Source organism: Chiloscyllium plagiosum, chromosome 17 (assembly GCF_004010195.1).
Source record: "Chiloscyllium plagiosum isolate BGI_BamShark_2017 chromosome 17, ASM401019v2, whole genome shotgun sequence".
NCBI classification, from domain to species: Eukaryota; Metazoa; Chordata; class Chondrichthyes; order Orectolobiformes; family Hemiscylliidae; genus Chiloscyllium; species Chiloscyllium plagiosum.
In genome coordinates this window covers 971,477-988,370 of record NC_057726.1, presented here as the reverse complement: position 1 = coordinate 988,370, position 16,894 = coordinate 971,477, and the positions used below count along the sequence as shown (strand labels likewise).

At 44.6% G+C, this 16,894-nt stretch overlaps 1 protein-coding gene across 2 annotated transcripts in view; it reads left to right on the top strand.

Annotated features, from left to right (window-relative positions):
• fbxo31 (F-box protein 31) overlaps positions 1 to 16,894 on the top strand; it is a 53,656-nt gene that overhangs the window by 31,572 nt on the left and 5,190 nt on the right. For both annotated transcript variants that reach the window (XM_043706472.1, XM_043706473.1), the window contains 2 exons: positions 3,336 to 3,445; positions 3,937 to 4,090. In XM_043706472.1, coding sequence (XP_043562407.1) covers positions 3,336 to 3,445; positions 3,937 to 4,090 — 264 coding nt within the window. The remainder of the gene's footprint in view (positions 1 to 3,335; positions 3,446 to 3,936; positions 4,091 to 16,894) is intronic.

The window sequence follows — 16,894 nt, the reverse complement described above, 5'->3', positions numbered from 1 at the left end:
CAGTATCCTTTCACAACCTTCTACACTAGCCACAACTTCACCGATCTTTGTATCATTTACAGACTTACTAAACCACCCATCTACGTTTTCATCCAAGTCATTTATATAGATCACAGACAGCAGAGGTCTCAGTACGGCTCCCTGTGGAACACCACTAGTCACAGACCTCCAGCCTGAAACACAATCTTCTATCACCACCCTCTGTGTTCTATGGGCAAGCCAATTCCAAATCCATGTGACCAAGTCACCACTGATCCCATGTACCTTAATCTTCTGGCTGAGTCTACCATGAGGGATCTTATCAAAAGGCTTTATTGAATCCATGTGGACAACATCCACTGTTTTACCTCATTGATTACCTTCGATGTCATCTCAAAAAATTCAATCAATCAAGTTTTTTTTAGATTAGATTAGATTACAGTGTGGAAACAGGCTCTTCGGCCCAACAAGTCCACACCGACCCGCCGAAGCGCAACCCACCCATACCCCTAAATTTACCCCTTACCTAACACTGCGGGCAATTTAGTATGGCCAATTCACCTGACCCTGCACATCTTTGGACTGTGGGAGGAAACCGGAGCACCCGGAGGAAACCCACGCAGACACTGGGAGAACGTGCAAACTCCACACAGTCAGTCGCCTGAGGCGGGAATTGAACCCGGGTCTCTGGCGCTGTGAGGCAGCAGTGCTAACCACTGTGCCACCGTGCCGCCCACAGGAAAACATAATTTGCTCTGCCAAAGTCATGCTGACTTTTGCTAAATTAGGCCATGCTTTTCCATATGCACGTAAATCCTATCCCAAAGAATTCTCTCCAATAGCTTCCCAATCACAAATGTAAGACCCACCGGTCTCTCATTTCCTGGATTTTGCCTCTTTCCCTTCTTGAATGGAGGAACAATATTAGCTATTTTGCAGTTCTCCGGGAGCTCTCCTATGTCTAATGAGGATACAAAGGTTAAGGCTCCAAATCTCCCCTCTTGCGCCTCTCAATAACCTGGGGTAGCTACCATCGTGCCCTGGGGACCTATCCACCTTAATGCTCTTCAAGAGACTCTCCTCAGGGAAGTGATGGCCCAGTGGTGTTATTAATGGACTGTTAGTCCAGAGACTCAGATGTTCTGGGCACTCCTGTTCGAATCATACCATGGAAGATGGTGGAATCTTGTTCACTTATGTTTTTTAGGAATGAAACAGCCGTCCTTACCTGGTCTGACCTACGTGTGACTCCAGACCCACAGCAATGCAGTTGACTCTTAAATGCCCTCTGGGAAATTAGGGATTGGTAACAAACACTGCTTAGCTAGTGATGCTCTCCGTGAGTTAGTAAAGAAAAAAAAACGCCACTTCTTTCCTTATCTCAAAATGCCCTGGTATATTAGCATGCTGCACACACATCTCACTACTCTCCATATCCTTCTCCTGGGTGAATGCTAAGACAAAGTCCTCATTTTGAATCTCACCCACATCCTCTGCCTCCAAGCACAAGTTTCCTCCTCTATCGTTGAGTGGTCCTACCTTCTTCCTAATTAACCTCTTGTTTTTAATGTTTGTATGGTATACCTTGGGATTCTGTTTAACCTTACTTGCCAAGGTCATTTCGAGGCTCCTTCTTGCTCTCCTAATTACCTGCTTGAATTCTTTCCTGCTTTCTTTATATTCCTCATAGGCCATGTCCAATTTTAGCTCCCTAAACCTTACAAATGCCTTTTTTTTCATTTTTACCAAATTCGCAAACCTCCCTCGTTATCCAAGTGTCCCTTACTTGCCATCCTTGTCCTTCCGGCTTACTGGAACATGCTGGTCCTGAACGGTCATCAGCTGGTCTTTAAACAATTCTCATGTCAAAAGTGGACTTGCCTGATGACCGCTCCTCCCAATTAACACTCCCTAGCTCCTGCATAATACTGATGTAATTTGCCCTCCCCCAGTTTAGTACCTTGCCACAAGTTCCTCACATTCATAGCTCTCTTAAAACTTAAGGAGTTCATTAGCTAGTACAAGTAAGAGTATGGCCCCTCCTCTAGTTGGACATATCATTTCAGGTAATCTCCTTGGATGCATTGACAAGTTCTGCCCCGTCTAAGCTGCTTTCTGTAAGGGATTCCCAGTCCGATGGGGAAATTAAAGACACCGACTATGACAACTGTTCTTATTGCATCCTTTCAATATCTGTCTTCATATTTGTTCCTTGATGTCTCGACGGCTGTTGGGAGGCTTATAATATAATCCTACAAGAGTTATTACACCCATCTAATTTTTGAGCTCTACCCATGTTGCCTCAGTGGATGAGCCCTCCAGAATGTCCTCTGAGTGCAGTTGTGACATTCTCCGTGATTAGTAATGCAGTTATTATGCGGAGTGAGTGAAAACATTTGAAGACTGGCATCTGTGATATTGAGATATTCTATATAAGCCAGGATGTAATGCTGGAACACTGGTTGGGCCACAGCTGGGAGTTTTTGTACAATTCTGGTCAGCACGTTAGAGACAGTGCAGAGATTTGTGAGAATGTTCCAAGGGCTTGAAAATTGCAGCTGAGGAAAGATTGGATAGGCTAGGGAGTGTTTTTCTTAAAACAGAGGAGGCTGAGGATTGACTTAATCAAGGCATACAAAATAATGAGGGGGTGGATGGAGTGCTTCCCCTAGCAGAGGAGTTCGTTACTAGGGATACTGATTTAAAGTAACTTCCAAAAGGGCTTTGATAAAATATTGCATGTAAGGCTACTTAGTAAGTTCAGGTATGGAGAGGAGAATATTGGTTTGGATAGAGGATTGGTTAACTTAAAGAAGATGAGAGTTGAGAAAATAGGCATATATTCAGGTTGGCTACCTGTAACTTGTGGACTGTCACAGAGATCAGTGCTTGGGTCACGATTATTTACAATGTATGCAATGGAATCAGTGGTCAGCAGCAACTCCTGAGTTCAGATCCAAATCCACAGAAACACTCAGGGTGGGAACAACCTCACAGCGCCAGAGACCCGGGTTCAATTCCCGCCTCAGGCGACTGACTGTGTGGAGTTTGCACATTCTCCCCGTGTCTGCGTGGGTTTCCTCCGGGTGCTCCTGTTTCCTCCCACAGTCCAAAGATGTATTGGTGAATTGGCCATGCTAAATTGTCCGTAGTGTTAGGTAAGGGGTAAGTGTAGGGGTATGGGTGGTTTGCGCTTCGGTGGGTCGGTGTGGACTTGTTGGGCCGAAGGGCCTGTTTCCAAACTGTAAAGTAATCTAATCTAATCTAAACCTTCTTGTGCCCTCAGAACAAGGTTTGACTAATGGGCTTTTTGAAGACACTTAATTTCTTTTGATATAATTATGTTTGGCTAACAGGAATTCCGGACTTGGTTAGCAGAGGAGTGGGGTCGTACACTGGAGGATATTTTCCATGAGCACATGCAGGAGCTGATCCTCATGAAGTTTATCTACACCAGCCAATATGAGTGAGTGACTGTTGACCATCTTCTGGAACCTTTAGTAATCAGCCTGAGCCCAGGGTGTGGTTGGCAGGGGTTGGGGCCTGGCCAGCAAGAGACAGAAGAAGAGCCGAAGGTGCCCATCCCCAAAAGGTTTTGCTCCATTGTGTTCTTGAGGGGTGAGGGAGCTTCCACGTAACCACTCTTTAATTCTTACTTAATTTGGCAACAATCATGTCTTTTTGAAATTTGCTCGTCATCCTCTTGAGTGTTGGAAGAAAAACTAAAATGTGGCCCCTTACAGCAAAAGGTGCACGGTACTGCTGTTAACTGAATGACTTTGACAGATCTTTGCCATGTGGTCAGTGCAGCTTCACCAGGTGAGATGTGGATGTGTAATGGGCAGATCAGGACATGGAATCGGTATTGTTGGCGTTGATGATCAAGCATTGGGGAAGGTGATTTCAGCCTCTCTCAACAGGAGAATGAGGTGTTCTAATGTCTCATGTTTGTTTCAGTAACTGCCTGACATATCGTAGGATCTACTTACCGCCATCTGCTCCAGAAGACCTTCTCCCACCTGGTCTCTTTAAAGGAACATATGGAAGCCACGGGCTGGAGATAGTAATGTTGAGCTTCCATGGAACCCATATCAAAGTAACAAAAATCACTGTAAGTGACTATGTTCTGTTCATTCTAGAAATAGTGTACATCCCTCAGATCTGTGGCAGTAGTTCCTCAGTGATCTACTCCCAGTGGGATGGCTCCACAATACTGCCTGGCTCCCCTGTGACATGCCCAGGTTTGGCCTTGGGATGTTTGAAGGTGGTGAAAATTCTTTAAATAGTGATGGAGACCAGAACCCAGAACAGAAACTCCTTTGGGCAAACTTCTGCTAGGAGACTGTTCCTCATGTGGAGGGCTTCCTTTTTCTGGGCAATCAAGTGAAGTGATTGACATAATTTCCTAGATTTTTAAGTTGTCTTGGCAATCTCGTCCTGTTACTGATAATTATCAAAATATTAGTAAATTGTTTGAGTGCCAGGGTGAGTGAGATCCTGCTTGGTTCAACTGATGCAGTGTACCTCTCAGCCCAGTTGCTAAGTATTGGATCCCTACGGTAGTTAACTCAGAGAAAGTGAGGACTGCAGATGCTGGAGGATCAGAGTCAAGAGGGTGGTGCTGGAAAAGCACAGGTCAGACAGCATCCGAGGAGAAGGAGAATCGACGTTTCGGCCATAAGCCCTTCATTCTTGATGAAGGGCCTTTGCCTGAAACGTCGATTCTTCTGCTCCTCGAATGCTGCATGATCTCCTGTGCTTTTCCAGCACTGTACGCTCAACTCCCTGCTGTAGTTGTTGAACTGAGTTTAGATTAGATTCTCTACAGTGTGGAAACAGGCTCTTCGGCCCAACAAGTCCACACTAACCCTCTGAAGAGTAACCCACACGTACCCATTTCCCTCCGACTGATGCACCTGACACTATGGACAATTTAACATGGCCAATTCAGCTGACCTGCACATCTTTATACAGGGCATTGGCGAGGCCTCTTCTGGAATACTGCATCCAGTTCTGGTCTCCCTGTTACAGGAAAGATATGATTAAGCTGGAGAGGTTTCATAAGAAATTTAGCAGGATGTTGCCGGGAATGGAGGGTTTGAGTTATAAGAGAAGCTGGATAGGCTAGGAGATTGAGGAGTGACCTTATAGACGTTTATAAAACAATGTTGGGTATAGATAAAGTGAATGGCAAATGTCTTTTCCCTGGGATAGGGGATTTCAAGACTAGGGGGCATATTTTTAAGTTGAGAGGAGAAAGATTTAAAGACACAAGGGGTAATTTTTTTGCACAGAGGGTGGTTCATGTACGGTGATTGCGAGTGCAGTTACAACATTTAAAAGACATTTAGATAATTACGTGATTAAGAAATGTTTAGAGGAAAATGGGCCAAGCGCAGGCAGGTGGGACTAGTTTAGCCTGGGATTATGGTTGGTTGGGAATGACTGAACTATAAAGGATCTGTTTCCCTGCTGTTTGACTCTGACTCTGAATGAGTTCTGAATTGTTGACAGATCAATCTTTTAGAGGAGATATTAACCCATTCCTATTGAAAGGCCATCAAATGATCCCATGGTAGTGACTCAAAGCTAACTCGGGACTTTCCTTATTGAGTTCCTGCGTCATTAGATATTTTCTTATCTATGTTTCCCTAATGATCTGACTCAACGACCATGTCTCAACTAGCATTGTAACAAATCGTTCATCTGGTTATTCATTTTCTATTTATGGCATCTTGCTTTGCACTAACAAAAATTTTTCAAATGGCGAGAGTGTTGTTGGCTGGGCTAGCACTTATTGCCCATCTCTGGTTGCCCCTTGAGAAGATGATGATGGGTTGCTGACAAATGGACAAGCGTATGGACGTACATGAAATAGTTTAGGTTAGATGGTCTTCAGATTGGTATGACAGGTCGGCGCAACATCAAGGGCCGAAGGGCCTGTACTGCGCTGTAATGTTCTATGCTGCATTGAATTGCTGAAGTCCATTTGGTGCAGGTATACCCACAATGCCATTAGGTATTTAACCCAGTGACACTAAAGGAACAGTGATATATTTCCAAGTTTTTTTTTGGTGTGTGACTCAGAGGAACTTGCAGGTAATGGTGTTGCCATGTATTTGCTGCCCTTGACCATCTACATGGTTCTGGTCATGGCTTTGGAAGTTATTGTCTGAGGAACCTTGATGGATTTCTGCAGACATTTTGTAAGTAATACACACTCATGCTACCAAGGATCGGTAGTAGAGAGAGTGAATGTTTGTAGATGTGTTACCAACTAAGCGTGCTACTTTATTCTGGATGTTGTCAAGCTTTTTGTGTGGCTGGAGCTGCACTGACCGAGGCAAGTAGGGAGTATTCCATCACAACCATGATTTCACCTTTAGATGATGGAGGGTTTTGGGGAGTCAAGAGGTGAGTTACTTAAAGTCATGGAGTGCATGCCGACCAGATTTAATCCAGTCCCATTTGTCAACATTTGGTTCACATCCCTCCAAATCCTTCCTATTCAGATACACATTCCATATACCCATTAAATGTTGTAATTGTGCCAGCCTCTACCACTTCCTTTAGCAGCTCAATCCATGCATGCACCACCCTCTGAGAAAATTTGCCCGTTAGGTCCCTTTTAAATATTTCCTGTCTCACCTTAGCCATATGCCCTCAAGGTTTGGACTCCGCTACCCTGAGCCCCTCAATTTTAGAAACATTTAATAGGTCACCCCTCAGCCACTGCTGTAGAGAAAATATCTCCAGCCTATTCAGCCTCTCCCTAAAGCTCAAACCCTCCAACCCCAGCAACACCCTTGTGAATTTTTTCTGAAACCTGTCAAGTTTAACAACATCCTTCCTATAGCAGAATATTGAATGCAGTATTCTAAAAGTAGTCTACTTGCAGCAGAACTCCTAGCCTCTGAGCTGCTCTTGTAGCCACTGTATTTATATGGCTAGTCCAGTTCAGTTGTTGGTCAATGGTAACCCTCGTTGATGATTGTGGTTCAGTGATGGTAATTGAATATCATGGGTGATGGTTAGATAGTCATTGTCTGACACTTGTGTGGCATGAATGTTATTTGCTACTTGTCACCTGAAGCCTGGATGTTGTCCAGATCTTGCTGCATTTGAACACAGATACTTCAGCATCTGAAAAGTCACAAGTGGTTATGAACATTGTGAAATTACGAGCGAACGTCCCGTCTTCTGATCATGACGGAAGGAAAGTCATTGATGAAGCAGTTGAGAATATGAGGCCAAGGATGCTACTTTGAGGAGTTTCTTGAGATGTCCTTGAGCTGAGATGACTGACCTCCAACAACTGCAACCATCTTCCTTTGCACCAGGTATGACTCCAAATGGCAGTTTTCTCCTTGATTCCACACTCAGTCAAATATGGCCATGACATCAAGGGCTGTCACTCTTTCTTCACCTCTGGAATTTAGTTCTTTTGTTCATGTTTAAATCAAGGCAGTAATGAAGTCAGGAGCTGAGTGGCCCTGGCAGAAACCAAACTGAGCATCACCGAGCAGGCTATTGCTGAACACGTGCTGCTTGACAGTACTGTTGGTGACACCTTCCATCATTTTACTGATGGTTGAGAGTAGATTGTTGTGGCGGTAGTTGGTTGGGTTGAATTTCTCTGTTTTGTTCCTGTACAGGGCATGCTGGGCAATTTCCCACGTCAGACAAATGCCAGTGTTGGAGCTGTACGAGCACAGGTTGTCTAGGGGTGCAGCAAGTTATGGAGCTAATGTCTTAAATACCATTGCCAGAATATTGTCAGGACCCATAGCCTTTGCAGTGTCCAAGCCTCCAGCCATTTGTTGATGTCATGTGGAGTAAATTGAAGTGACTGAAGACTGAAATCTGTCGTGGTTAACCAAATGTATTCCTTGGATGACAGGACTGATGTTTGAGGAGAGATTGAGTCAGCTGGATTATATTTGCTGGAGTTAAGAAAAATAAAGGTAGCGGGGGTGGTGGAGGGGTTGCATTCTTACAGAAAATCCCAACAAGAGTTGATGGGATAGATAATAATCCTCATTGTGGGAGATTGCAAAACTTGGGGCCATAGTTTGAGGATGAGGGGTGAACCTTTTAGGACTGAGATGTGGAGAAATCTCTTCACCTAGAGGATGGTGACCCTGTGACATTCACTGCCACAAAGTAGTTCAGGTCAAAACATTGTGTTTTCAAAAAGAAGATAGATATAACTCTTGTGGCTAAAGCAATCAAGGAAATTGCAGTATGAGCAGGATTAGAGTAGTGAACTTGATCAGCGATTTGAATGATGGAGCAGGTTTGAGGGGTTGAATGGTCCACTCCTCTTCCTGTCTTATATTTTCTATGTTAGGGACCACTAAGATGGACCATCCACTCAATACTTCTGGTTGATGATTGTTGGGAATAACTCAGCCTTATCTTTTGCACTGATGTGCTGGGCTCTTATGCCATTGGGTATGGGAATATTTATGAAAACTTCTCCAGTGAATTGTTTAACTGTCTATCACCACTCACAACTGGATGTAGCAGGATTGCAGAGCTTAGATTGATACAAAAACAAAAGTTGCTGGAAAAGCTCAGCAGGTCTGGTGGCATCTGTGAAGAGAAATCTGGGTTAACGTTTCAGATCCAGTGATTCCTCCTGAGAAGGGCCATCAGACCTGAAACATTAATCCTGATTTCTCTTCACAGTTGGCTAGACTTCCTGAGCCTTTCCAGCAACTTGTGTTTTTGCTTCTGATTTACAGCATCTGCAGTCCTTTCGGTTTTTATTTAGATCTCATACATTGGTATCAGATTGCTCAGCTCTGTCTATCATTTTCTGTTTATGCAGTTTGGCATACAAGTAGCCCAGTTTGGTATCTTCACCAGGTTGACGCCTCATCTTCAAGTTTGCCTGGTGCGGCTCCTGGCTTGCCCTTCTGTGCTCTCCATTGAATCAAGGTTGATCCCTTGCCTTGATGGTAATGATTGAGTGGGGTATATGTTGGGCCGTGAGGTTGCAGATTGCCCTGGAGTACAACTCTTCTGCTATTGATGGCCACAGCGCCTTGTGAATGCCTTGTTGAGTTGCTAGATCTGTTTGAAATCTGCCTCGTTTAGAATGTTGATATTGCCACACAACACAGTGGAAAGGTTTTCTCAATGTGAAGGCAGGACTTTGTCTCCATAAGGACTATGCAGTGGTCGCTCTTACTGATACTGTCACAGACAGATGCATCTGCAGCCAGCAGATTGATGAGGATGGTTCACTCACCACCACCTGCACACCATGTCTATCCGTCATCTCCTTTTGCACTCAGAATATCTTGATCAGTAGTAATGTAGCCGGGCCACTCTTGATAGATATTGAAGTCACCCACCTCGAGTACATTCTGTACCCTTGCCAACCTCAATGCTTTCTTCGACTGGTGTTCGTAATGGAGGAGTACTGATTCAGTAGCCAGAGTAGGGGTGGGACCTGGAGATCAGGAGATTAATGGCATCGGTAGACAGTGTTATAGCCTCTCAGGGCAATTCCCTCCCAACAGTTTACCACTATGCCGTTGTGTCAGTGGGTTATAATGACATTAAGATATGGTTTCATAAATATGACTAGTCTGTGAGACAGCTGTCTCAATTCTGGCACTAACCTCCTGGTGCTAGTAAGGAGGACTTTGATTTGATTTATTATTGTCACATATATCTAAGTATAGTGAAATGCTTTAATTTATATGCAGTACAGGCAGATCGTAACATACAACAATCATAGGGTGATCGAACAAAGTATGGACTACAATGTTGCAGCTGCAGAGAAGGTGCACAAAAAGGAAGACCAACATTTAAATTTGAAATTTGAGAGTTCCATTCAGAAGTTTAATAATAGCGGGGAAGAAGCTGTTCTTGAATCTGTTGCTACATGTGTTTAAGCTTTAGTATCTTATGCCTGACGGAAGAGGTTAGAAGAGATTATAACAGAGGTGGGATGTGTCTTTGATGTTGGCTGCCTTTCCAAGGCATCAAGAAGTATAGGTGGAGTCGATGCAAGATTACTTGTGTGATCGACTGGGCTGTGTGTGCAACTCTTCGTAGTTTCTTACGGTCCTGGACAGACCAGTTGCCGTACCATGTCGTGATGCATCCAGATAGAATGCTTTCTATGGTGCATGTGTAAAAGTTGGTGAGAGTCCTTATGGACATGCCAAATTTCCTTAATCTCCTGAGGAAGAAGTGTTGTTGTGCCCGTCCTGACCATCACATCAATGTGGGAAGTCCAGGACAGATTGTTGTTGATCACTCCTAGGAACTTGACAATCTTGACCATCTCTACCACAGCACCATTGATATAGACAGGAGCATGCCCCCCTCCATGCTTCCTGAAGTCGACGATCAGGTCTTTAGTTTTGCTGATGTTAAGGGACAGATTGTATTCAGATAACAGTGTCGCCAAATACTTTATCTTTTTCCTGTATTCTGTCTTATCATTGTTTGATATCCAGCCTACAACTGTGTGTGTCATCCGTGAACGTGTAGTTGTAGGTCTGATGAAATTTAGCCACATAGTCATGAGTATGCAGGGACTAGAGTCAGGAACTAAGTATGCATTCTTGAGGATTGTCGCAAAGCAGAGACCTAGGTCTTAGAGTTTGGAGATTAGTTTGGTTGGTATTATAGAATCATAGAGATGTACAGCATGGAAACAGACCCTTCATCAACGGGTCCGACCCGTTCATGCCGACCCGATATCCCAACCCAATCAATCTAGTCCCACCTGCCAGCACCCGGCCCATATCCCTCCAAACCCTTCCTATTCATATACCCATCCAAATGCCTCTTAAATGTTGCAATTGTACCAGCCTCCACCACTTCCTCTGGCAGCTCATTCCATATACATACCACCCTCTGCGTGAAAAAGTTGCCCCTTAGGTCTCTTTTATATCTTTCCCTTCACACCCTAAACCTATGCCTTCTAGTTCTGGACTCCGACCCCAGGGAAAAGACTTTGTCTATCCATGCCCCTCATAATTTTGTAAACCTGTATAAGGTCACCCCTCAGTCTCCGACGCTCCAGGGAAGACAGCCCCAGCCTATTCAGCCTCTCCCTATAGCTCAAATCCTCCAACCCTGGCAACATCCTTGTAAATCTTTTCTGAACCCTTTCAAATTTCACAACATCTTTCTGATAGGAAGGAGACCAGAATTGCACACAATATTCCAACAGTGGCCTAACCAATGCCCTGTACAGCCGCAACATGACCTCCCGACTCCTGTACTCAATACTCTGACCGATAAAGGAGAGCACACCAAATGCCGCCTTCACTATCCTATCCACCTGCGACTCCACTTTCAAGGAGCTATGAACCTGCACTCCAAGGTCTCTTTGTTCAGCAACACTCCCCATGACCTTACCATTAAGTGTATAGGTCCTGCTAAGGTTTGCTTTCCCAAAATGCAGCACCTCGCATTTATCTGAATTAAACTCCATCTGCTTCTCAGCCCATTGGCCCATCTGGTCCAGATCCTGTTGTAATCTGAGGTAACCCTCTTCGCTGTCCAGTACACCTCCAATTTTGGTGTCATCTGCAAACTTACTAACTGTACCTCTAATGCTCGCAGCCAAATCATTTATGTAAATGACAAAAAGAAGAGGACCCAGCACCAATCCCTGTGGCACTCCACTGGTCACAGGCCTCCAGTCTGAAAAACAACTCTCCACCACCAGCCTCTGTCTTCTACCTTTGAGCCAGTTCTGTATCCAAATGGCTAGTTCTCCCTGTATTCCATGAGATCTAACCTTGCTAATCAGTCTCCCATGGGGGAACCTTGTTGAATGCCTTACTGAAGTCCATATAGATCACATCTACTGCTCTGCCCTTATCAATCATCTTTGTTACTGAAAGCAGCTGGAGTCAAGAAGTAGAATCCTGATTATTGTCCAAATGCTCCAGGAATGAGTGTAGGGCTAAGGGAAATGGCATCTGCCATGGACCTATTGCGCAGATAGGCAAATTACAAGAGATCGAGGTAGACTGGCAGGCTAGAAGTGATATTGGCCATGACTAAGCTCTTGAAGCACTTCCTCATTATGGAGGTCAGAGCCACCAGGTAGTAGTCATTGAGAAACAGTGCATGTATTTTCTTTGGTTGTTAGTGGTCTCCTTAATGAAACCTATCACCCTCACCTTAACCTCCTTCCACCTATCACATTTCCAACGCCCCTCCTCCCTACCTTTATCTTAGCCTGCATGGCACACTTTCCTCATTCCTGAAGAAGGGCTCATGCCTGAAATGTCGATTCTCCTGCTCTTTGGATGCTGCCTGATCTCCTGCGCTTTTTCAGCAACACATTTTCAGCAGTGGTCTCCTCATCTCAGTCTAAAATTGGTGTCCTTTTATTCTAAGCCTGTGCCCTCTGGTCATAGACTCTTCCACGATAGGAAACATCCTCACAGTATTTACCTTGCCAAGCCCCTTAAGAATCCCATATGTTTCAATGAGATCACCTTTCATTCTTTTAAACTATAGTGAGTAGAGTCCCAACCTGTTAGCCTTTGCTCATAAGACAATCCCTTCATACCAAAGGATCATCCTAGTGAACCTTCTCTGAACTGCCTTCAATGAAATACTGAATTTCCTTTAATAAGAGGACCAAAACTACTTTCTGTACTCCATATGTGGTCTCACCAGCACCTTGTACAGTTGCAGTAAGACTTCCCTTTTCTTATACTCCAACCCCCTTGAAATAGGGCCAACATTCCATTAGCCTTCCTGATTATGTGCTGCATCTGTGCTCTAGCTCACTTTTGTGTACAAGGACTCCAAGTCCCTTTGAATGCAGATTTCTGGAGTTTTTCTCCATTGAATACTGTTCTTTTGATCTCCCTTCCAAATGAACAGTTTAAAATTTTCCATGTTATGTGCTATTTGCCAACTCACTTACCTATCTATGCTTCTTTTGTAAACTATTTGTACCCTTCTTGCAACTTGCTTTTCCCCTATTTTCGTGTGGTCTGCAAATTTAGCTACAGTACATTTTGTGGAACCCCACTGGTAACAGGATGCCAACCTGAAAAACATCTCATTAATCCACTTGCTGTCTCCTCCCCATTAGCCAGTTCTCTGTCCAAAACAATATGCTGCCTTCAAAACCATAACTTAATCTTTTGTGAGACCTTGAATGCCTTATGGAAGTCTAGATATCACACATCTAGTTCCCCTGTATCCGCTCTGGTTGAGAGTTCCTAGAAAAACTCTTAATAAATTAGTTAGTGACCATTTCCCATTTCATGAAGCCATGCTGATTGCTTGATTAGATTATGATTTTTCAAATGTGCTGCCATTACATAATTGATTCCAATACTTTTCCAACAATAGATGTTGGAAAATCAGCCTCTAGGTACCTGCTTTTTGTCTGTCTCCCTTCTTGAATAGGGGTGTTACGTTAGAAGTTTTCCAATCCTCCAGTACTTCTCCAGAATCAAGGATTTTTTTAAAATTACAACTATTGCAATCCACAATCTCTGCAGCTATTGAGCTGATTGAGTCCTAAAGGACGTAGCTGCTAGATTTGGTCTGCGGTAGGTGGTTAGGGAACCAACAAGAGGGCAAAACAAACTTTACCTCATCCTTGCCAATCTGTCAGTTGCAGATCTGTGACAGTATTGGTAAGAGTGATCGCCACACAGTCCTTGTGGAGACAGGTCTAGCATCTCAAGACTGGGTATCCATGAGGTTCTGTGGGCCATCAACAGCAACAGACTTGTACTCCAAGATGATCTGTAACCTCATGGCCTGGCATATCCCCCACTCAACTGTTACCATCAAGCCAGGGCATTAGCTCTGGTTCAATGGAGAGTGCAGGAGGCATGCCAGGAGCAACGCCAGGAAAATCTGAAGATGGGTTGTCAACCTGGTGAAGCCACCAAAACAGGACTACTTGCATGCCAGACGGCATAAACAGTGAGTGATAGAAATGTATAAAATAGGTGCAGGAGTAGGCCCTTTGAGCCAGCGCAGCCATTCAATACAATCATGGCTGATCATGCAATCTCAGTATCCCATTCCTGCCCTCTTCCCGTACCCCTTGATCCCTTCAGCCACAAGGACCATGTCCAGCTCCCTCTTGAGGCCACTTCATTAGATATATTCAACAGTTTCCTGTGGGAGAGAATTTCACAGGTTCACAACAGAGTGACGAAAGTCTTCCTCACCTTGGTCCTGAATGGCTTACCCCTCATTCTTATACCGTGACTCCTAGTTCTGGACTTAGCCAACAAAGAACACCTTGTGGGCGGCACGGTGGCACAGTGGTTAGCACTGCTGCCTCACAGCGCCAGAGACCCGGGTTCATTTCCCGCCTCAGGCGACTGACTGTGTGGAGTTTGCACGTTCTCCCCGGTCTGCGTGGGTTTCCTCCGGGTGCTCCGGTTTCCTCCCACAGTCCAAAGATGTGCAGGTCAGGTGAATTGGCCATGCTAAATTGCCCGTAGTGTTAGGTAAGGGGTAAATGCAGGGTTATGGGTGGGTTGCGCTTCGGCGGGGCGGTGTGGACTTGTTGGGCCGAAGGGTCTGTTTCCACACTGTAAGTAATCTAATCTTAAAAAAAAAAAAAAAATTTACAGCCCAGGAACAGGCCCTTCGGCCCTCCAAGCCTGAGCCGATCCAAATCCACTGTCTAAACCTGTCACCCAATTTCTAAGCATCTGTATCCCTCTGCTCCCCACCTACTCATGCATCTATCCATACGCATCTTAAATGAATCTATTGCGCCTGCCAATGCTTCTGCTGGCAACGCTTTCCAGGCATCTACCACCCTCTGTGTAAAGTATTTGCTGCGTGTACCCCCTTAAACGTTTCACCTCTCCCCTTGAAAGCTTTATTGAATCCTTCACCCTGGGAAAAAGCTTATCTCTATCTGCCCAGTCTATACCCTTTATGACTTTGTAGACCTCAATCACTTCCCCCTCAATCTCCTTTTCTCTAATGAAAACAATCCTAACCTACTCAACCTCTCTTCATAGCTAGCACATTCTTAATGCATCTAGCTTGCCCAGTCCCATCAGGATTTTATATGGTTCTATGAGATCCACCCCGGCCCCCCCCCCCCTCATTCTTCTAAATTCCAGCAAGTACAAGACCAGTGGATCTAGGTTTTCCTCAAATATTAGGCCTGCCATCCTGGGAATCAGTCTGGTAATTTTTTGCTGGACACACTCAATAGCAAAAACGTCCTTCCTCAGACTAGGAGACCAAAACTGCTCACAATACTCAAGGTGTGGCCTCACCAAGGCCCTATATAACTGCAGCTGAAAATGTGTTGCTGGAACAGCGCAGCAGGTCTGGCAGCATCCAGCCCTGAAGAAGGGCTTATGCCCGAAACGTCGATTCTCCTGTTCCCTGGATGCTGCCTGACCTGCTGCGCTGTTCCAGCAACACATTTTCAGCTCTAATCTCCAGCATCTGCAGACCTCACTTTCTCCTCCTATATAACTGCAGCGAGACATCCTTATTCCAACACTTGATTCCTTCGTCCAAATCAGTCATATATTAATGTATATTGTGAACAGCTGGTGTCCCAGCACTGAACCCTGCAGCACCTCACTTGTCACTCTGAAGAGGACCCATTTATTCCAATTGTCTGCAGCCCTTTCTGGCATCTATGGAACTTTGTCAAAAGACTTTTGAAAGTCCAGGTACACAATATCTGATTCACTGTTGTTAACTCTAATAGTTTTTTTTTAAAGAATGGAGTTACATTAGCTACCCTCCAATCCATTGGAATTTTTAGAGGGTCGACAGAATGCTGGAAAATGATCACTAATGCGTCCATGATTTCTAGGGCCACTTCTGAGGATTTAGTGGGTTTCAATCCCATGATATTCCCTAATACTATTTCCTGACATTGACCAGTTTGGGCCAAAGAGCCTGTGTCCTTGCCGTATTATTCTGACTCTAAGTGCCAAATGGATAATCCATCTTGGTCTCATCTAGTGGTCACATACTAGGCTGGAGCCAATTTGATTCATTCCATGTAATATCATGGAAGGATTGGAGACTTTGGATACTGCAAAGGCTGTGGGCCCTGACAATATTTGGCAATAGTACTGAAGATTTCTGTCTAGAACTTGCCACTCCCTTCGCCAAGCTGTTCCAGTACAGCTACAACACTGGTATTTACCTGACAATGTGGAAAAATGCCCAGGTATGCCCTGTACATAAATCGAACACAGCCACATCAGTCTACTCTCAATCATTAATAAAGTGATGGAACATGTCATCAACATTGCTATCACGCAGCACCTGATCAGCAATAATGTGCTCATTTTTTGCCTACTTTGGGTGCCGCCAGGGCCACTCAGCTCCTGCCCTCATTACAGCCTTAGTTCAATCACGGACAAAAGAGCTGAATTCCAGAGGCAAGGTGAGAGTGATAGCTTTTGACATCAAACCTTCATTCTACTGAGAGTGGCATCAAAAAGCCCTAGCAAAACTGGAATCGGTGATATCAGGGAGCAAACACTCTGGCTATTAGAGTCCTGGCTGTTAGAGTCCTAGCTGGCACATAAATGGTTGTGGTTGTTGGAGGTCAGTCATCCTAGCTGCAGAACATCTCTGTAGGAGTTCGTCAGAGTAGTGTCGCAGGCCCAACTATTTTCAGCTGCTTCATCAATGACCTTCCCTCCATCATAAGGTCAGAAGTGAAGATGTTTGCTGATGATTGCACAAAGTTCAACACCATTTGCAATTGCTTCAATACTGAAGCAGTGCACATTCAAATGCCACAAGATCTGGACAATATCCAAGCTTGGGTTGACAGGTGACATTCATGCCACACAAATGCTAGGCTATGATCATCACCAATAAAAGGCAATCTAACCACTTCCCCTTGACATTCAGTGGTGTTGCCATCTTCCATTACCAACATCCTGAGGGTTAC